The sequence below is a fragment of the Suncus etruscus genome, chromosome 4, assembly GCF_024139225.1.
Source record: "Suncus etruscus isolate mSunEtr1 chromosome 4, mSunEtr1.pri.cur, whole genome shotgun sequence".
NCBI lineage: Eukaryota > Metazoa > Chordata > Mammalia > Eulipotyphla > Soricidae > Suncus > Suncus etruscus.
This window is the reverse complement of record NC_064851.1, coordinates 168,002,907-168,026,187: the sequence shown is the minus strand read 5'-3', so window position 1 is coordinate 168,026,187 and position 23,281 is coordinate 168,002,907. Positions and strand designations below refer to the sequence as shown.

At 39.5% G+C, this 23,281-nt stretch overlaps 1 protein-coding gene across 2 annotated transcripts in view; it reads left to right on the top strand.

Moving 5' to 3' along the window:
* Positions 1-23,281, top strand: part of PPP2R2B (protein phosphatase 2 regulatory subunit Bbeta) — a 603,721-nt gene that overhangs the window by 444,355 nt on the left and 136,085 nt on the right. For both annotated transcript variants that reach the window (XM_049771455.1, XM_049771454.1), the window contains exons 3-4: positions 1,855-2,020; positions 12,909-13,021. In XM_049771455.1, the coding sequence (XP_049627412.1) occupies positions 1,855-2,020; positions 12,909-13,021 (279 nt within the window). The remainder of the gene's footprint in view (positions 1-1,854; positions 2,021-12,908; positions 13,022-23,281) is intronic.

The window sequence follows — 23,281 nt, the reverse complement described above, 5'->3', positions numbered from 1 at the left end:
AACACTTTTATATATTTATTGTTAAGGTGGACTGATGATCTTTGCCATTAACAGTACTGTGTACAGTATGCAGCATTTAAAGTTTTAAGACTGATTTTCAAATCTTTTTCCATTTAAAAAAATATCCAATTAGGTTCGCAGTGATGATAAAGAGGAACAGGAGGAGCTATTTAACATAAATTACCCTAGGCAGCATGTTGCCAAGAATATTCCACACCACCTTTTCTTCCTGTTAGCTATTTATAGGTTTCACCTATTTTAATTTACTGAAATATTTGGGAGGCCTGATTTGTTAGCACAATGAAGAGGAACACATTTTCCAAAGGAAGGTGTTTTGTTTTCTTTCCAATAAAAAATAAGTATTGAAAATAATAGCATACAGTAAAGTGCTCAACTTCTGGGAAATTCTTGGCAAAAACAGGTGCTAAGGCTGAAAATTAAAGCATGTAACAACATCTAGGTCAGGAGACTTTTGTTATCTGTGGATTCACAATTCTTCACAATGCTCAGAATGTTGCTGCTAGCAGCCTCTCTGCCCTCAGAACTACATTTCAGCATTCTACCTATCAAAAACTGAGATGTAGGTTTGAGTGTTCAATATACACTCAGAAAAAGTGATTGTTCATAGATAATTTTACCAAAATCAAGTTTTCATGACAGGAATCTGGTAAGATTTGGATTTAAATGTTTGAACCACACTTTCCAAAGCCTAAATCTTCTAGGTCCTAGAATAACTGAAATAAACCCTACCATCTCTCTCTCTCTCTCCCTCTCTCCCTCTCCCCCGCTCTCTCTCTCTCCCCGACTTCCTCTGGCTCCCTCTTTCTCCCTCTTTCTTTCTCTCCCTCTCTTCCATTGTCTCCCTCTCTCCCTCTTTCTCTCTCTTCTATCTCTTGCATATTCTCATTTTCCTTTTCTCCCCTTTTTTTCTTTTTCTTGTCCTTTTCAGCAGACCCTTTCCCAGATGCTTCATTCTCTCATCATTTATTTAGTTCCTGCTGTTTGCTCTTTGCATAATTGGAGCTATGGGGAAAACTGAGGTAAAGTCTCATCATTCTCCTAATGATGCAGATATCTCCACTCTCCTATATGTGCTCGAGTTGGAAAAGAAGGGGGAATGGAGAAATCCAAATCTGTTGCTAAAAGCCTTGCAGAAGTGATTTTAATAGCTTGGACCTCTTTGGTACATTTTCATGCCCTTTCAGGGCTTCTGTAAGAATATGACTGAGTTAAGGCCAGTGAAAGATAAACCTGACAAAACTTTAGACTCTTCTTGGGGGGTTGAGAAATGTACATATGCACACCAGTGTGGGCTGACTTTCTCCTCACGGTGTCCAATAATTCAGTACGACACTAAAATTACAAGAACTTCTCTTACTACTAGTTGCAATGCATATCTGGTTTAAATTTCTATTTTGAGGCTAGAGAGTTTACAGTAGGTAAAGCATATGTAAGGCAAGCAGCCAATCCAGGTTCAAGCCCTGGCAACTGCTCAAGTTGAGGCAGTGCCTCAAGCACTGCCAGGAGTTATTTCTAAGCACAGAACCAGGGGTAAGCTGTGAGCTCCACCAAATGTGACTCAAAAACCAAATAAATAGATAAATATATGTTTATGTATATTCTGATGTATACCATACACCAGCTGAAGCTCATATATACATTTATAGTGAAATACATGTTAATTGGAGGTGCCAGTATTTACCAACAACCCAATGCTTTAGAGAGCACTGTAGTTATTGGAAGCTGTTCTCGGACACAACCTACCCTGATAACTGCTCAAAAAAAGAATCAATGAACTTGCAGTTTACTTGCATGATTGAATCTCTGGCGTATCTTTACTTTTTCCCTTTCTAGAGTAAAAACCAGGTTCATCGCAGAGGTGAATACAATGTTTACAGCACATTCCAGAGCCATGAACCCGAGTTCGATTACCTGAAGAGTTTAGAAATAGAGGAAAAAATCAACAAAATAAGATGGCTCCCTCAGCAGAATGCCGCCTACTTCCTGCTGTCTACTAATGGTAAGTGGTGGCTTCCTTCAGAATTGTCAGCCAAACCATGTGTTTTTGTCTCTATTTGCCTCTTTTTTCCTTGTTCCTTGTCAGTTGTTGTAAAATAATTAAAAAAGAACCATATTTTCAAAATTCCTGGGGAAATGCTGGAACAGGGTAGATCCTCAGAAAACACTAACTGGACTGAATTATGTGAGACCTGTTATCTGAAGCTTTTAGTTCATGCATATTATTTCCAAGTGTTTGGAGTGCTACTTCCTGTTTTAAGATTCATTCACTGTTATTTTGGGAAGACATTTCAGAAAACTCAACATTCCATCCCTAGGAATTTAGCATATGGAAGAACCTATTACTACCTGAATACATTGCCGGGGATGGTTCATAAAGTAGATGTCTATCTTTTACTGACACAGTTAAGCAGGGGAACAGTTCAAGATGAGTGGGAAGGAGCCAGAGCTATAGCACAGTGAGTAGGACATTTGCCTTGCATGCAGCAGAGCAAGTTTTGCCCCCCCCCCCCCCCGCATCCCATATGGTACTCTGAGCCTCCAGGAGTAATTTCTGAGCACAGAGCCAAGAGTAACCCCTGAGTTCCACTAGGTGTGACAGAAGGAGGAGGAGGAAGAGGAAAAAGAGGAGAAATATAAAGAAGAGGAAGAGGAGGAGGAGGAGGAGGAGGAGGAGGAGGAAAGGGAAAGAAAGAAGAAAATGAATCGGAAAATAACCAGTTTTCCTCTGTCTTTCTCCATGTTCTGATACCACTTTGTTGGCATCATTTATATAAATAGCTCAGAAAAAAGAGAATATTTGGGAATTGACTAGAGAAACAAAATAACATTAGTTCAGTAAGTTTTTATTCAGTACAATTTCTTATCCTATAAGGTTTTTAATAGCCTTCCAAATAATATCAGTGCTCAAAACAGTTCAAGATAAAGCCATTTCTCAAAGGGTGCTAGTTGAGTAGCATAACAAGTAAGAAGATTTGTACATAAAATTAAACCCTTCCTCAAGCAAAAAGCTAGCAAGCAAAAATGATTCATTTGATTCTCTACCTATACAGAGAACACATTCAGACACAAATCAAGAAGAAAGATATTTGGTTTTGTACTTTTGTTTAGCATTGAAAAAGAAAGGAACATGTCCATAGGTCAGGAGGGGAGGTAGGAAACGCACACATTTTATATGTATATTAGCCTGAGACATAACAAAAGGTTATTATTTATGTTTCTTTTGTGTAGTATGGTTGATTTACACACCTGTATTTAAATTTTGTTTTTCTAGTTTTATTGTTTGTTTAGTTTGGGTTTGGGGCCACACATGGCTGTACTCAGGGAAAACTCCTGGCTCTGTGCTCAATTACTCTTGGCCGTGCTCAGAGATCAAACCTGCGTCAACAGGATGCAAGTTCAGCATCTTAATCCTTGTGCTATATCTCTGACCCTAAGAAGTTTGATTTTAATCTTAAGGAAAAGAAAGGCAAGGTTGTATGCAAGAACCATAAATCCTTAAGCACAAAGCCAAAATACAAATCTAAAATAAATAGCAATTCTGAACAAGCCTATTTTGAGTTATATAAGCAAATCTCAAATGCACATGGTCCAGGTTTTCACTTATCTCTTCCCCAGTTTCCAGTAGATTTACCTTTTTCTCATAACTGTGTTTTTATTAGCTTTATCATTATTAGTGCTGATTTCTTGAAAGCCAAACTACATGAATTCATTTTCACTTTTTCTCTTTTCGTTTTGCCATTAAATTTCACTCAAAGTTTGCACTTTGAATACTACATACAATAAAAGAAACACCTGATGATTAAAAATCTTTTATAGATAGCTTACTTTATACTAGAAATTTAGCTATTTATTATTGCAATAAAATGTAAAGTCTTATTAACTACTTTGTGGAGGATGGGAGGTAGATCACTGAAATGCAATGAAGATTAATTATATAGCATAATGTTCTGTTAATTGAGTTTTTAAGTAGTTTTTTGATTAACAAGGATATTATCTTCCCATTTGGGATGCTGTCTTATATGCTAACAGTATCTCAAAATGATTCTTCATCAGAGAAATCCCCATAATCTTATGTGATTTTTAATACTAATATTGAAGTTGAGAATCCCCCTTAAGCCAAATAGGTTAATATGCAAAAATTAATGAAAGACTGTTAGAATTACTATACAAAAGATAAAATGAAGATAGATGAAAAGATTGTGTTACAAACTGACACAAGTCATGATAAACTACAAAGAAAGTAAGCCTGAAGAAAGAAAAACCCATTATTCAACAAAACTGCACATGCTTTTTAGCCTTTTTAAAAAATTCTTATTTTATTTTATTGAAACCATTGTGATCTACAAAGTCCTTCATAGTTGAATTTCATACATAAAATGAATCAGAACCAGTGTCGACTTCCTCCACCAATGATTCCAGAGTGCATGCTATACCACCACTCTTTGTCCACTGGCCTGCCAGCTTAACAGATCCATTTAAGTTTAGGTTGTTAGCTTGATCTCTTGATTCTATTGTCATTGACTTTGGCTTGGATATTTAGGTCTGTCCTTATGTTTTCCCCACCAATGCATCAGAGACCACTTGGCCCCTGGCCTTCATCTTTACTTTTCTTTTTGTTGTTGTTTTTTGTTTGTTTGTTTGTTTTGGGTTTTGGGGGTCACACCTGGCAGTGCTCAGGGATTACTCCTGGCTCTACACTCAGAAATCGCTCCTGGCAGGTTTGGGGGACCGTATTGCGCTGTGGACGTGAACGGCCTGCGTAGCTAGCAAGACCTTAGTGGGGTCCGTAAAGCCTCACTGGGAATAAGCGGAAACATGAAACGGACGAATATGAAATATGAAAATAAAATAAATGAGACCACACAAAATGCATTGTATGGGGACCCACGTCCACGGGACGAGAGACAAACTTTACTGTTCAGCCGATGACATTTTTAAGCACAAACTCTGGTATCAAGATGTTTTTAGGGAAAACAAAGAGCAAAGGATCTTCCCAATGAGACCAGGCCCTAGAATCTACATATCAAATAACTACTCAATGTAGGTGAGAAAGAGCCCTGCTAGAGGTAATGTGAAAATTGAACTGAAGATGTTTTTGGTTTAGCAAAAAACAGGTTTTTCAAGAAACCAGGCGGAGAGAGACAGGTTTTGCAAGAGATGTTTATGTAGTTGCCTGAAAATAGATTTTTGGGGGGACGGAAATAATTGTTTACTATCATAGAGATAGACTGAGAAAAACAAGCTGCTAGCGCCAGGTTATACTTGAAGTAAGAGTCACAAATAAACTATCCAGCGGGGAGCTTTTGGCGGGCTTTGGTACCAACATTCCTTTGTGAGTGTAGAAAGGCTAAGGCCGAATTTCTATAGTAGAAAAGGAGACAAAAATCAAATAACAGGAAAAGAGAAAATGTAATGTCACAGCTGTGTCAGAATTACAGCCAGTAATCCACACAAAGGGTCAATGACTGACTTCTTTAAACAGGCCTTCTGGCAGATAATTCTTGGGAAGAAAATTAGGCACTGCACCAGGAAAGCCAAAAGCCACGTCTGGTGTGGGCTTCCTAAATAAATGGAGACAATACCTTTGTGGGTAGTGACAATATGGGATGCTGGGATTCAAACTACCATCCTTCTGCATGCAAGGCAAATGCCCTACCTCCATGCTATCTTTTCAGCCCTTTTCTTTTTTTTCTTTCTTCTTAGTTTCATAGAAAAATGCAGAAATATGCAGTAAAACAAAAAATACATGTCCCAAGGTTCTGTGAAAAAGGTGGGAGACTCTATTTAAAAGATTTTAAAAAATCAGAAAAGTGGGGGCAGGTTTTTTGTATAAACACAGCAAAAGATGGGGAAAATAGAAAGAAAAAATTTTTGACTAAAAACAGAGACCCCCACCCTATGAACAATTCTGCCATAAGTCCAACTACCAGCTCTAGGCATGTTAAGTTGTCTAACCCCAGAATCTTTCTTTATGGTCCCAGTAAAAGCTCTCCTCAATCCTGGTTGTCGCAGTCAGGTTTCTTTAATTAGAGATCTTGGTTTTTGCACAGATCCTATGTTGAAGTCAGGGTATCATGGGGTGTCTTCTTCTTTCATTTCACTGTTAGGTAGCAATACAGGGAAGCCTGCCCTAAAAGCAAGTTGTTTCTATTTTTGAGTCACCAGGGTGTCATATGAGCCCACTCTGGAGCAAACTGGTACCAGGGAAGCATTAGCGCCTTCCCTGGTAGAAGTTCAATTCCTGGTGCTAATGCAGAAAATCATGCCAGTTCCAAAGATGGGATTGAACATTCAGGGGTGAATGGCCAATGTCTGATTGACTAAAGCCTAAGTCCAGTCACTGTGACAAATATTCAGAATGAAAGGTCCCCCTGCAATATAAAATTTCTGAGTTTCTATACCTGTTAGATAAGAACTTCTGTCTATATGTAAGATTTTCCTGTTTTAATGTGCATATGCAAAAAGGATACTGCTGGTACATTGGGGGTAAAGATAACAAGCTAAACAATCTTTATAACCTGGTTATATCATGAACTCAGAACCCAAGAGAGACTTACTTATTAGCATTTCCTACTAAACAAATCCAAAAAAGGGATGGGGGAAACTACATCTACATAAGGAAATACCCAATAAGAATTATACCTATTAAGGATATACATCTAAAAAAAATACACGAAGGAAATATACACATATCCCCTTTAAGTCTTTTGAAATAGTTGGGGGAGGTGGGGAAAATATTCAGAGCACAACTTTAGCTTGCAACATGGTCGTGTGGCATCTGAAACGTGGCTCCTAGCTGTCATGGATCAGGAAACATCCACAAGCTGGGGATCTCTCAAAAACCAAATCCAGTAGGGTGCAGCAGTTCACGGCAAAGGAAGGTGGAGAAAAGGGGCTGATAAGAGCAAATCAGCAGCAGCAGTGATGGCAGCTTCCTCCCAGGCCGAGGCAGGGTAGGCTGGGAATCTGTCTTTTTACTTTGCAAGCTGGTTGACAGCTGGTTGGGTTGGAGGGGTTGGGGAAATGTCCCAGTTCCTGAGAAGTTAAGAACTGAGGGTAAAAAGGATTAAGTAGGGATAAATAACAGATCAGGGGTAAGAGAGTGAAGGCCTAGAAAAGGATTTGTAAAGTGGTAAGTGGGGAGGGAGGACTAAGGGTTATTATAACAGGGTTTTTAGCCTTTTTTATATACAAAGCTATAAGATACAAAGTCAAGAAAAATCGTATGATGATAAAGTCAAAAATAACCTCAGACAATCTACCCATCAAGAATTGATTGAATTTACCAATTATCTTTTTTTTAGTTGTACATATCTCATGAAAATTGGGTAACTTTTTATTTCTATAAGCACATACTTCCAATATTGCAGTGTTTTTATGAAAAATAAAACTAATAGTCAACTGTTAATCTAGGCCTGGAAATTATTTTCCAGATGAAAAAGTATTGCTCTACCAAGCTTTCTACTTCTCCCTTCATACCCTGGTGAAGAGGAGAAGATGAGTTTTTCTTTGTATATCACAAATAATATCTTCATTGTAAATAAAAATTTTTAAATATTAGAACATTTATAGAATCCAACCGAAGGTGTTAAAAGGTGTTCTCATTCAGAAGGAATCACTGTTAATGTCTAAAGAAAAAATTTAATATGTAAGTGGACTAGATGAAACTATTTTCTATGCAAAACAATGATTTATTCTATAAACTTTTAGTGACCATATCTTTTTATAAACTGTAATCAAACATTTAAGGGCAGCAATATCTTTCTATTTAATATTCTCCCTAAATAGCAAAATATTTTCAATAGTTATGCAATTTTCCCTTGTACAATTCTTTTATACTACTACCAATCCTCCTACTCTTAGGCCTTTTATTATAAAAATTCTTACTATTATAAATTATATATTGAGAGTAATAGTATATATAGAATTGTTGGGAAAGTATATTATAATTGATAAATATCATGCATGTTCATTTAAAATCATAAGGTAATATGATTTTAATAATATATGTTTATGACTGTAATAATATATGTTATGCATATATTACATGAAAGAATATAAACAAAATAGAATCACTAGTTAGAACTTGTGGAATATTGCAATTTTTTATTTTTGTTTATTTTCACTTTCTAGTTACAAATAAGTACAGTGCTTAGATAATAGGAAAGAAATAATATAATGAAATAAAAGTTATACATATTACTATAGGTTTATGCCTCTCCTTCCAGTATTCATTAAAAATATGACAAAGATCAAAGCAAACATTTGGTGGTTGTCCCTGACTAGAAAAATTGTAAGTTATTTTATTCTTTGTGTTTTACTACTAATATCTACATTTTCTGTATAGCTAAATAACAAATAATCACCACAGGAGTTATGTCTGACTGCAGAGCCACTGGTTGAGGCACAAAAGAAAAAACTTATACATTAGTCAAAATAATAAGAAGAATAAGACAAGAATTGCCTTGCAGGTGGAACCATAGCCTTTTAGTGGTGTACAACCAATACTATACAGAGATAATGATTTATAACTAGACACCCTTGTAGCCTATCTAATGTAATAAACCATTGTCACCCATAAAATATCACTCTTAAACAGAGAGTAAGTATTTGGGGCTAAAATTCACTGCATTAGTTTCTTGCAAACTACAACTGCTCAGTAGCTACTTGAGGTATTGCATAAATAGGACCCGTGTTTCCTTTTTCTCTCCACAAAGCAGGCTGTGCAGCAGACTGTCCAAAGCTGGTGGAAGCAGAGGCTTAGATGGAAAGTTCTAAATTTAGCTTGCATCTGGGAAAGGCTTTCTTGCCTTCTGTTTCTGTACAATGAGAGGTTGTTCAGAGGAGCATGCACAACTCTTACACTTGGCAGCTTCTGCAGGAGTGTGCTCATGCACATCAAGCCCATTTCTCAGAGTAGAAAATGAGTATTTTTTTTGTGTGTGGAAGGATCCCAGTTGTGACTGGAAGCTCACTTCCTAACATGGTGCTTGTTAAACTTCAAGGACAGGCCTGAAAAGGCATGGTGAAGAAGTGAGATGAAGGGAAAGAAAAATGCAATCCCAACCACAGTAGACAAGAGAAGGTTTTACTCCCTAAACTTATGACAGAGAAGAAACTGCTTGTGCTAAGACCCTCAGAGCATCATGGTGTTTTTGCACGTGGAGAGTGTGCAGAGGAGATACGAGAGGGTGTAGGCTCAAAGAAGTCCCTTGCTTTCTACCCACCTGGGAAGTGCCTGGGAGGCTCAGGACTGAGAAAATCTGCCACAAGCACCAATCAGAGTGGACACTTGTATCCCACTAGCTCTACTCATTAATAGTCCTACTGTGCCTGAGTTAGCTTGATCTACAAAGCACAGGAATGCAAGGAATTGCTCTTTGCTAGGAAAGAAAACACCAGCCCTCTCCTCTACCCAGTTTCTTTAGAGGTCCATTGCTTTACATCCCAGAAAGAATTTCAGGTGATAGTGTTTAAGTCAAGGAGTTTTATTTAGAGATGAGAGAGAGAGGGAGGGATAGAGAGAGAGAGGGAGAGGGAGGGAGGGAGAAAGGGGGGAGGGAAAAAGGGGGGAAAGAGAGGGGGAGGGAGAGAGGGAGAGAGAGACTCCAACAAGAGAGAAAATGCAGACATCTCCAGAAGAGAGAAAGCTGGGGGACAAGCACCCCAGAAAGCAAAGTAAAAGAAAGGAATAACAGCCCAAATTGAGATAAGGGTGTGCCCCCAGTATGGTGAAGCATGTCACTTGCCTTTGCAAAGTTATAATTTTATAGATTTTTCTCCCAAAATTCCCCCACTTGAGGCTTCCTATGTAGGCAAAAGACCATTGTTAGGATATCTCCAAGGCAAAAAAGCTTTTAACTTTGGGTGGGCTGCCTCCAGAGCCTTATCACAGGCTTTTGTTCCTTGGGAGCCTCTTCTCTCTAAAGGAATTCCAGCCTTCTCTGAGCCCTGATTAGCATCAGTTAGTTTTATTTGGCTTAGTTCCCATGTCCATGGGCCCATCTTTATGCTTTTAGGCTATTTTAGGGCTAGTGACAAAAAAATCTTTGAATCATATCTAAGACTTTTACTTTTCAAGGACTCATTGCCAGTGCATTTGACTGCCTGCTTCAGTATCCTTGCAGAATAGTCACTCAGTTCTCTAAATCTAATGGCACACCATGTGTGAGGCTGGAGCACATGCTTGAGACTCTACGCATGTGTACTATTTTTTTTTTGTTTTATTTTTGGGCCACACCCGGTGATGCTTAGGGGTTACTCTTGCCTATGTGCTCAGAAATCTATCCTGGCTTGGGGGACCATATGGGTTGCCAGGGGATTGAACCGAGCTTCATCCTGGGTAAGCCCAGCTGTGTGCAAGGCAAATGCCCAACCACTGTGCTACCACTCTGGCTCATATGTAGTATTTTTTTTGAATACTCCTGTGTTCCATATGGAAATTACCCTATGGCACTCAGTGAACAAGCAATGAAACTGAGGCATAAAGATAGATAAGTATCTTTTTAAAGAAGTATCCAAACTTATTTGACCTGCCACCTTCTTTTAAAAAAGTCCTTTGTGCTCCCTGGAAATCTATCTTGTTTAGAGATAGAATATGCCCCTCAACTGCACCTGATATTACTACCTTTGAATTGCTCCAGTACTCCCGAAGGGGTAGTCCTTCACATGAGAAAATACTCTTTATCTGTAAGATTAAATATTTGTAACAGGGGCAAAGCAAATAGGGTGATCGTCTTGCACACAGTCCATCCCCAGCAATTCATACGGTTCCCTAAGACCTCCAGGAGTAAGCCCTGAATACAGAGGCACGAGTATGCAATGAGCACCACCATTGTGGCACAAAAATGAAAACAAAAACAAAAACTTGGAACATACTTATACAGGAAATATGTTCTCTCTTAAGTTTTCATTTTCTTGGGAATTCAGAACTTTATCTCCCTCTGAATCTGGTGTTACCACTTATTCCTCACTTAAGAAATACATGTTGGAGCCACACACACAGTTGCCATGTTCAAACTGGCCCAGATCCTTTGGTTCATTCTTTGCTCAAACTAGATGTAAGCTGAACCATAAAAGATTATGGCTATACCAGCCCACACTGCACAAGACTGGCCATCTTAGGAGGAGATGGTGGACCAAGTCCCCACGGAGCAAAAGCCAAACTTGCTGCCTCCATCACCCAGAATCACTGTTTCCCATCACCTGCCTCATCACTGACCCTCAACGATTCCTTGCCAGGATGCCAATTTGACCACACTTAAAGTACACAGAATGTTGAGCTGATATCACCAGAGCTTTTTTGGAGCAAGGGCAGGCACCCTACCGCATATCTTCCTTCTGGGAAAGCCTAGCAACTATAACCATTCTCACAAATGCAGACACCATGTTCGAATCAAGCCTAGTTCTAGGAGGCCTGGGAGCTGAGTATAGGCCCCTAAAATCTGCAGTATAACAGCTTTGAATTTCTGGACAACTTCATTTGTTTGATGCTGTTATCCCTACAGGAACACCTTTCCATAACACCTTCACATTTTACATAAAGGACATATAACAATGAGAGCTTACCAAATCTTATTGTACAAATGACTCCATTGGTAATATAACAATTTTTACAAATGAGCTTGCTGCTGTACTTTTTTCTTACTTTCTTTTTTTCCATTTTATTTCTTTTTCTTTCCTTTTTTCTTGATAATTTTGCTTTCACATCTTTCAAATCAAATGTGTTATGATCAACTATGTCAACTCTGCGATGCATTTTCTTAAATAAATAAAAATTAAAGAAAAGAGATACTAGTTGGACACTCACTGTAGTAGAATAGCAGGCCCGGACACCTGGCACAGGAGAAGGACAAGACCCAGGTTTTCCTACTCCAGAAACTATCAGTGCAAGCCTTAAGAAAAATATGAGAAGGTGGCTGAGACCTTAGCTTCTCGGAAAGAAGGGAGAGCATGTCCAAGAATCAAGGCTGGTGTTTGATAAGGAAGGGCGTAGGGGTGAGGCTCAGACAGGGTTTCTGATCCTGCCAGATCTCCAAACTTAGCCCTCCCCTCCAATATTTATTCCTAAATCCAATCTGTCTTTCTCATAATCCCTAAATGAATCAGTTTTACTACTCAACACACGTGTGCACGCGTATACACACGCGCACACACACACACACACACACACACACAGGAATGGAGAGCCTGCAGGTGATGTGGTCTGCCATCTACTCCTCCCAGATCCCCCATACCTTTGACTCATGCTCCTAACCTGCCTTATCCCTGTCAGCCTGAGTTCCCACCTCTACCCGACTCTGGGAAATGAAAGCTGTCCATGATAATTACACCAAAGAGGAAGGTCCTTCCAGCAGAGCATTCCAATAATATAGCTGGAAAAGACGTCTCACTGCATTTTATTTTCCTTATGTGGTGCTAGCAGTGAGCATCAGGTAGGGAAGATTGATCCATTTCCACAACTTGTTCCTCCAAATGGACTCTGGCCCAAACACAATGGGCATTCCTGAAGGAATAATGATGCACAGAGAGACATACTACCTGCCTCCCCTGGGTTAAAGACATGGAGCACATGTTTAAAGAAGATTCATTCTCAAAAGATTGTGATTAGCAGAGAACAAAGTAATGGAACAAGTCCTGTGAAAAAGGAGAAAGGCTTTACTGGCTGAAGGCATGAGCTAGTGCCTGAGTCATGGGGCAGGAGAGGCACAGGCCCATGTGCAAAGAGCTGCAAGGAAGCTGTGGGGGAGGGGTGGAAGGTTACCTGACATGAGCTGCCTCCTCTGGCATTCCCTGCTTTTTCCAACCCCTCACAAACACACCCCATTCACTCAGGATACCAGCTAGCTTTCCACTGCAATTTGATTTCCTCTGATTACTCTCCACAGACAAAACTGTGAAGCTGTGGAAAGTGAGTGAGCGTGATAAGAGGCCAGAAGGCTACAATCTTAAAGATGAGGAGGGCCGGCTCCGGGATCCTGCCACTATCACCACCTTGCGGGTGAGTTTCATGGCTACTTGTGTGCTTCAGTTCTCTGGACCTCCAGGTGGGACAAGGAAGGGTCTCTTCAGGTAGGCCACAACTGCTGATGGAAGGGAGGTCAGGTAGAGAGATAATGTGAGTAGTCTATGTGAGTGTCAGTGGTTTTCAATACTCCCTTTATTGTGTTTAATTGTATACTTTTCATGTATGAACCAAATGAATGTATAAAATATAGAGTTAATAAACAATTTGCCAAGGAAATTATTGGAGGGCAGAGTGAGGTGCATAACCTAATGCTAGAGATTGTATCCAAATCTGTCTAAGCTATAATGATACAGATTGTGTCTCCAAGCACTGGCCCACATAGCCACTGCCATCATACATTATTGTATTCTTTTCATTTGGTTGCTTGGTTTGAGATCGCGCTGGAAGAACTCAGAGGACCAATGTGATGCCAGGGACTGAACCCAGGTCAGTCATGTAAACAAGGCTGTCTTATCTCTCCTGTGTAACATTATTATTATTTTTTTTTTGGTTTTTCAGGCCACACCTGTTTGATGCTCAGGGGTTACTCCTGGCTAAGCGGTCAGAAATTGCCCCTGTCTTGGGGGGACCATATGGGACACTGGGGAATCGAACCACGGTCCTTCCTTGGCTAGCGCTCGCAAAGCAGACACGTTACTTCTAGCACCACCTCACCGGCCCCACATTACTTTATTTTTAACTTCTAGTCACATTGTATATGTTCTGCAAGAATAGCAAGCCTATATTCTGTGCCATAGAGTCAATAAAGAGCTCACAAATAGAGTTCTTACCTGCCCTTCCAAAATGCATGTTCTGGGAGGGAAAGAGTATTTGTAGGACTTATATGCAAATAATTGTGACAATAAACAAAGGAAAGTTAATGCAATAAGGAGCTAAACTTTTGCAGTTGTATCAAGCAAGAAAAAGTACACTTGGTTTTGGGAACCCAAAGAGGGACTCATAGGAAACTGTACTTAAAATGATTTTCCAGGAGCTGAACAGATAATATGGTAGATAAAATGCTTGCTTTGCATATGACCAGCCTAGGTTCAATCCCTGGCACCCCATCTAAACTCCCAAACCCCATCACCTGTACGCCCTGAGCACCACTGGGTTTGACTAAAAAATAAAGCAACTAAACAACGCAAAACAAAAATGTTCAAAGGACACATAGATAGTACAGGAATCAGGTGCTTGCCTTGAATGTGCCCAACTTGGCTTCAATCCCCAGTACCATATATGGTTCTGCAAGTCCCATCAGGAATGACCCCTGGAACAAAAGTCCAAAAGCAGACACTCTCACTAGGTTGAAGTGGTTAATATTTAGAATTTAGTTTTATGTCTGTCCTGAGAGGACCCATGGTGAAAGGAGCCCTAACCCCAATGACTTTAAAGACTGTGTAAAAGACATGTTTTCAGATACCGACTACTGTACTGAAGACCAGAAACTAAAAAGGGAGACAGGCACATAGGTACTGGGGAAAAGCTGTTGTCACCCTAGACTTAGGAGCATATGGGCTTCACTGGGTGCTGCAGACTTGATAAGCTCACTTGTTTCTTTAAGTATAAGTTCATTTATTTGTGTGCTTACTTATGGATGTTTTCTAGCACTAACTCTTATCTGGCTGTGGTTGACTCATGACTTTCTGATACCAGTGGGTTCCTGACCTCTTTGAGCCCTTTCTGATGCTGTTCCATTGCCTTCTACTTGGGGAAATGAATGCAGGTAGCCTGTGTTGATGTAGTCAACCAGAGGTTCCCAAGTTTATCTTGTCTATTTCCCTGTTATTTTCAGAAATATTCAGTGACCACTGGGAGTCTACTGTCTTCATATATATATGTATATATATATATATATGTATATATATATATATATATATATATATATATATAATTTTTTAAGACCAATGTGAATTACAAGTCTTTCACAGTTGTACTTCAGGCACATAGTGCCATGAATTGGGGTCATTCCCACCACCAGTGTTGACTTTCTTCTGCCATAGTTCCCAGCATGCCTCCCATACTTCCACCGTTAGCCCCTTGGACTGATAGTGTAACAAGTCCCTTTTGTGCATAGTTTGTTATAGTTTTGGTCTCTTGGTTCTATTGTCATTGACTTTGGTTTGGGTATTTAGGTCTGACCATTTCTTGAAATCTACTGTCTTTAATTAAGCCAAAAAAAATTGCTCCCAATAGTGCTTAAAGCTTCTATGGTCCCACAGATCAGACCAGTGTTCTCCTATGGGTGTATTGCCCACTTTTGGGAATATAGTTCTCAATGTTAAAGGTTTAGGGTGCAGGAGAATGAAGCATTGAGGAATATACACATTGAGTATGCCTGTCCTAGGTTAGAATTCTAGCAACAGCACTTTTGGCTGTAACTTTGGACATATCATTCAAATCACTTTCATCCAATGTGGAATCTGTTACACATATAGTTACTGCTTCCTGGAAGGATTCAGGATGATCATGAGGGTGATAAGTTTACCTTGTGTTGTAACTGTCTACCAGGCAGCCCTCAATTATGTCCATTGCCTGCTGTTTTAGTTTTATTAGCATCATCATAATATATGTAGCTGTTATTACCCCCTACTGATTGTATACTTATATATGAGGAAATTCATATTTTCTTTTTTTAATTTTTATTTTGATCATAGTGGCTTACATATCTTTCACATTAGTATTTTAGGTACATATTAACATTGAATCAGGGGAATACCCACCACCAAATTTGTCCTCCCCCCTTCCCCATTCCCTTTCTGCAACCCATATCCCCCACCACCACCCCTCGGGCTGCTAGAGTAGGAGGTCCCCTCTTTGTCTAGCTTACAATCAGTGATCATATATCTGTTTGGTCCTGGTGCCCTCCCTTGTGTCTCCCTCTATTTTAGAGGCTAACTAGATAAATCGAGTTATGTGGTTTTGTTTGAGGGAAAGAAAAGCAATAGAATGGGGTAAAGAATAAGAAAAAAGTTAAAAAAAATTAAAATATGCTGAAAATGGGCAGAGTCCTTCTAGTGGCTATCAACCTCAGTTTGAGAGAGGACATGAAAAAGGTAATTGAAACACCATAACAATACAAAAATAAATGTCAAATTAAATATCCAGTGAGCACTACAGCAATAAAGAGAAGCACCACACAATAGTCTCAGTTCTGAAATCAAATCATGCTGGAGTGCAAAAAGAAAGAGAAAGATAAGATAAAATAAAATAAAAAAGGAGACATCAACTTCAATATCTACACCAAAATAAGGACGTCAAAAAAAACAATCAATCAATCAATAAATATGTGTGGAAAAATGATTATTTTGTGCTTTTTTTTCTTTTTCCCCCTGCATAGGCACAGTAATTATTGGGGATATTATAGAGGGAATTCCCTTGGCCTAGGAGATACAGGGTTTCTCCACCCCTGAAGTATACTGTCATGGGATTAACTATAGACTCCTTGCATGATCATTTACTCTCCCCTCGGTGCTTTTGTGGTGTATGGAAGACTTCTGCTTCTTCATGGATGGTAAAATCAGACCTCTGTATCTAGAGATCTTGGTAACTGTGCAGCTCAAGGAATGGAGCTTATGATGAAGGCTTTCTTTGTGGTTCTAGAAGTTCTGCTTCTTCAGTGTCGTTTTAATTCATCTTCTGTAGTTGGTGTTCTTGGTCATTATGTTGCTCCTAAGATGGAGCCTGGGATAGAGTCTTTCGCTATGTTTCTGGAAGACCCGTTCACTTGCGGTTGTCTCAGTAAGACCTCTGGAGTTGGAGATCTTGTTTGTTGAACAGATTGTAGATCAAAAGCTAGGTTAGAGCTTTTCGTTGTTGTTGTTGTTGGTCCCGGGATGCGTACTGTCTAGTCCTGGTTGTAGCAACCAGTCATCTGTATATAGAAATCTTGGTTTTTGCACAGATCAAAGGGTGACATGTCTTCTGATTTTGTCTTATTGTTGGCTGGTGAGGAAGGATAACTTGCTCTTAGATCTAGTTGTTCCCATTTCCTCGTTGTCAGGTTATCAATTTAGAACTGGCATATGTTGGCATCACAGCAGCATTATGAATGCCCTGGAGGGGACTTGGTTCCTGGAGCTGTTGTGGAGAACTCTGTTGTTTCTATGTCTGGGATCCAGGAGTCAAGGCTGGACAGTCGGTGCCTATTTCCCTGGAGTCTAGGTTGGTTCCACATGACATACATTCAGGGTGGGAGATGTCCCTGTGTTGTAAAAAAGTATAAGTTCTTATCCCTAGTAGATAAGAGCTTGTTTTTACACGTAAAAAGGAAATTCATATTTTCTTGTCAGACCCTTTTTAAACTATTATATTCATTCTATAAACTATTTGCTTATGTCTGCAGAGTGGCAAGCTCTGAACTGCCAAAATTGGTTTATCATTGTCCTTGTTTACTGTGTTGATGGGATTAATCAAGTGCTACTCTGATTCCTTCTACAAATTCCTATTGTCCATGGCTTCTTCTGTGATTTCATGAATCTGTGTTTAAAGCCCCATAGATACGCCATCACAACAATAAAAAGGAGAGACAATTTCCATGAGAACACATTATTCCCATGATTAGCCACTGATAATAAAATGTGGACCTGTAGGGGAGAGAGATAGCTTAAAAGCTACATTAAATGCATGCTTTGCATGCCAGAGGCCCAGGTTCAGTGTCCCCTAGACACTATTGGATCAGGCCCTAACTTGTTCAGGATGGGGCTAAAGTAAACAAATAAGTGAAGCTTGTCTGTGTCGATAGGAAAGGAGACCCTGAGAAAATCTCAATTCTGGTTCTTGCTTTCTTACTAACTAGCTATATGGCCCAGGCATCATGAATCACATCTCTCTCCCACACCAAATCAGTGGTTGTGCAACAGTGGGTGCTAGTTAGAAATGCAGATTTCAGAGCCATCTCACAGATTCACTTCAGTGAGCTAGGAGGGCCTGGCTGTCTATAATTTTAGCCTGAGCCCCCTCTGGCTGAGAAATGGAATATGTGCTGCAGTCACTGGACTCATCACTTTTAAGGCTCCTCCAAGCTATTGTTTTATGAGCCTCTTACCTTTCAGTCCTTGCAGCAGTCACTTGAGAAGTACATTTGCTGTCATGTTGTAAATACTCCTGTCACATTTCACCCTTTGACCTTCTTTAGGCTTTCAAATATCCTGCATATCAGTGTAAACATCCACATTCCAGCATATTTTTGATGCAAATTAGGCCAGCTTGCTCTTTATGGATATTAGTGGTAAAGATTAAAAAAAAAAAAAAGGCAACCCGAAGAAAGCAGATTCAGAACAATGATTCCAGAGAATGAGCTGGTATGATATTAATCAGGCTATCTCATTTACTAACATATTCTGCTCTTGAAATGTGCATTGCCAGCAATTGTGTTCCCTCTCACTCTCTCTCTCCTCTCTTTCTCTCTTCATATATGTATGTATATATATATATATATATATATATATATATATATATATATATATATATATATACTCCTTATATTATGATTAACTTTCCCTCACTTTCCTAGGTTCTGATTTTATGTGAGTCTTGAGAGTTAGAATGTTTAATAATATCCGACAGCTAATTATTTCTCACTGAGTAATAAATCTTTCAGTTTCAGTGCTGAAAGACTGAGCTTTTGAAAGCAAGAATATGGTTATTTCTCTTTTTTCTTTTTGCACAGGAGAACATCTTTCAAAATCCAATCACTCATTAAGTAGAGAGACTATGTCTCCTACTCAGTATCAGAACATGCAAAGCAATAAGTATAACTTAGTAATAATAGCATAAAGTTGTAGAGTGTGTTTACCTCTACATCATGAAATATTTTCTACCCTAATATCCAGATTAATCTTTAGAGCAGCCAGTGAGGTAAACAGGACAGATATCTGGCAAGTGAAAATGTTGATTCCTCCTGTGTGCTGAAATTCACTTTTTCTTTGCTCTGGACTCTGGGCCCTGCTAGAACCACTTGCCTATGAGCTGTTCTCTCAGGAATAGAGGTGAAAAATCAAGGAAAAGGCTCTTAAACTTGGGGCACTTCTCTAGGCACTTGAAATGGTGTTCTTACCCATCATCATTATTCCAGAGAGAAGGCTTTTTTCACTTGTCTTTCCCCTCCATCCTCTTTCACTGTCACACACCCTAAGTGTCTAGATCCATGGCCTCAACCTTAAGAAACAAAGACCTGGAGGTCTGGGTTTACACAGTCAGGTTATCTGTACTCTTCTTTCCCAATTCCTGGCATGCATGCATAGAGGAGCAGTCTTCAGTACCTCTGTCCAAGGAAACTCACAGTTTGAGTAATTCTGTCAATCAGAGATGGTTGCCAAGGATTGAGAATTTGCCATGAGCACCTCTTTGCTAGCAGGGAAAACTAAATTATTTGTACCTCCTTGTGATTGGCTGCCAGCCAATCACAATCTGACCTTGGACAAATTGAAAATTTCTGGTAACCAGGTTATCAAGTTTGAACCCCAAAGGCTTGAATTCCCAAACTGGGACTTCCATAACCTCCCCCCAAAGCCAAGGACGATGAAAATCTCAAGTGTTAGTTTGTGGCTTTTCAATCCAGATATTCATCCAAACATCACCTATGATAACAATTGTCTATTGAATGCTTACATTGTGCTTAAGACTAGATTTCTCCACTTCCCACATTGAGTCTTCACATTAACACTAAAGTAAAACACAAGTAGGTTTTCTTACTCTTACTCTCCAAAACTTTCTTTCCCCCTTGCCTGTAAATCTTCTAGATGTCACATCCTCCAAGCAGCTTTTCTGGAATTAAAATAACACATCACATTTCCATTCCCTTGGGGGTGCATGCCCTACTCCCTTCTTTTTTATTTTATTTTTGATGCAGTGATTTACAGTTTTGATAATGGCAGTGTGTTTCATGCTAAATATTCCTACACCCTCCACAGACCATTAGCTTCCCCCCACCATTGTCCCAATATTTGTTCACCTCTCCTACAGTGATATGCTTTTACTAAAGACCAGTTCTCAGTCTCTGTTTCCTTTGTGTATTTGTTGCTTTCTGTTTATTTAGAAACCTCATATGAGAGATTATTCTGTATCTGCCCTTCTTCTTGAGACTAACTTGACTCCATATGATACCCTTCAGATCCTTGTAGTAAATTAAATGAGTTTATAACCTTGCCTGATAGGTCCTTATCTGTTCTTGCCTCTTTTCCCTCCTCTAAGATTCAACAGAAGCTCCATGTTTGCCTCATGTGTTCTGTACCATAGAAAGACACATGGCTTGTGACAAGTGCTCAGTGCATGGCTTCAAATGAGTTGGTTTCATAGTTATGATTTGTTTGAGTTTGAGCAAGGGCTTTTCTCAAACTTCATGATCAGGAGATGGCTAATTTTGTTTCCATCCTGGTCCATGCCAGTATAGACCTGATGCTTTCATGACTATTGCTTCTTCTTCCTAAGACCTTAGTCACTATCTCAGAGCAAGGAGATTTTTATTATTTCATTATCTCTTATTATATTGGACTTAATGTAGGTGCAGGAGAAGAGTAAGGTCAGCAGTGGTTTTCCTACCATCAAGGTGTTACAATCAATGTCATGCCTTGGAAACAGTTAGTCCATCCTATTTTACACACATGCCTCCTACAGGTTGTTGTGACATGTACTTTTTCTCTTTCCCAGCTCACATTTATCCACTTAAAATACCTCTGATATTTTCAAAGTCCACTGGGGTAATTGATGCCCCTCATGTCCAACCACAGTTCAAGGTGCCATGGCAAAGTGACATGATCAGCTACAAATCCTAAAGAGAAATTTTTTTATCATTTTTATTGTGTCCAATGTGAATTGCAAGTCTTTCACATTATATTGAAGGTACATAGTGACAGTGAATCAGGGCCATTCCCACAACCAATGTTGTCTTCCCTCCACCCCTGTTCCCAACATGCATCTCATACATCCCCCAGTGCCCCCTGGACTGCTGGTATAACAGGTCCTAAAGGGAATTATTTAAGAAACATTGCCAATAGGCCATAGGATTAAGATAATAAAACGAACTGTTTTCTAAAACAACTTATTTAACTCATTTTCTATGCAGGTCATCATTCTAAGTGTATAACAAAGGCTACATGCATTTACTTGGTCCCTCACTTGAACATGCTGGGCTGGGCAGCTGTTATGTACAAGTTTTCTTCCCTCATTATAATTACAAAGCATATTCACTTCAGAAAGGCAAAAAGGAGAGAGGTTGAGGGAAGGTAAGTGCCTACTTAAGGCCTCACAGAAGACAAAGGGCAAAGCTGAGAATGAAGTTTAAAGCTTTGTGAGCCCAGAGATCTTGTTCTTTATCCTACACAGTCCTTTTTATTGAAAGAAACTCCAAATGGGCAACCATGAGGGTGACAGCATCTAATATGTGGCACTATTTGCCTTACTGTGATCCTAAGTACTGAGTGCTGGCTCTGTTTCAATCACTATGCTTAAGTTTGTACTATAGAATGGGAGTTTCAAAGATGAGTGAAAGCTATTCCCAGCCCCTATGGGGTGGGGGAGTCTGTGCAAATGGCTTTAACCCAGAATTAAGTTGACTAATATCTCTCCCAGTTCACATCATAGTCACTGATGTGCTTTCTAGAATACTATCATGGAGGCTTCTTGTCTAGAAAGGTTTAAGTTGTACCCCAAGGAGATGGCCTCTCTGACAGGACCCTATGGAGTGCTCCCATGTAATTCTGATGCCGGTGGCACATTTTAAGACACTGGGTTGAAAAAAACACTTTCCTGAGAATGACACTGAAGATGAATTGTCCTTCTGATTGAGAGGGGAAAAGCAAGGAAGAGCTGCAGTAACCGGTTGGAGGATTCAAAATTTATCTGGAAGGTTGACAGGGCTTCCGTGGTCAAGGCTCATTGGATGCTCCTCAGGGTCCTGGGAGACAAAAATGGAATGAACACTATGTTCATCTTTCTAGAGCAATGGATGAGATTCTCCTGATCACCATGGCAGAAGCAGAGACTTTACAGAGCAATCCTAGGAGTCAACCCTTTCTCTCATAGCCTTTCTGAGATGACGAGCTGGTGATGTTCACTCTGGGAGAAAGGGTAACCCCAAGCCAGTTTCTAGGCAAATTACCAGTTAAATCAAGATTATCCATCACTGCACCGTTTTAATTTGAGGCTCATGCTTTGATAAACAGATGCCTCTTCAGACAGAGATCCAGCCTTCCTCTCCCCATTTTTAATTTTTTTATATTTCATTGAGTGATTTATTGTTTCTCTGGTATCTTAATATCCAATCCTTGTACAGTATCATTCTTCCTTATATTTGTTACAAATAAGAATGAAGTGTTTAGCTACTGCAGCAAAAAATAAGTCAAGCTGTTCCATATTCACAGACTTGCAATGGCCCCCTGATGGCCTCCTGGATTAGATTAACTTGGTGAATGTGTCACTCTGGTATAGGTAATTTCTCAACCTTCGGTCCCTCCTGCCCCCCACCACCTTGACAGATTGTATATTGAGGGATCCCATTAATTGACTGTCCCCAAAGTGGATACTGGCGTGTGATGTGTGTAACTCAGCAGGATGCACAGATTCTGTGTTTATGAAAATAAATAGTAATTTCTCTTATCATTATTAATTGCCATCATTATCTGGTTGTGTCTGTCCGTGTCATGGGGTTTTAGTTATGAGCTCAGAAAGCGTTTCATAGATGCTTCACCACTCCTCTCACCTGTTTTGACATGTCTGCCTTTGGGGGCAAGGGTTATTTGTAGATGTCCCTGTGCTGCCCTTCAATGTTTAGAGAGACAGTGTGAATTGTATTCAGTATTAGACATGGAAACAAATTCAACTGGATTCATATTAAATGCAGCAGGCATTTATTGAGCATTTGCTATAAGTGACAGTGCTTAAAATTGAGTTTGTCAATCCAAAATCCATACTACCATCCACCTCCATGGCACTAGCATATCATCTCATAGCTTGGTATAGTCACCTTAACAACCCTTACTATTCCATAATCATAATGTATGAGTAAGTAGGGACTAGAGAATAACCTTCCAAGGAGAACATGGAAGTTGTTTTTTATCTTGGGCACTAGTGGATTTGATGTTGTTGTTTTTGTTGTTGTTGTTAGTTAGTTGGTCAGAGAGGGTGGGTTCAGGTGCCTGGTTGATCAAGCCTGAATCGTCCTCCAACTTCAAAATCTTTTTAAGTGATCCCCATCTAATTGACTCTAATTCTCTGAAGTTGATTGACTCCAAATTGAGTAGTGTGACTATTTTG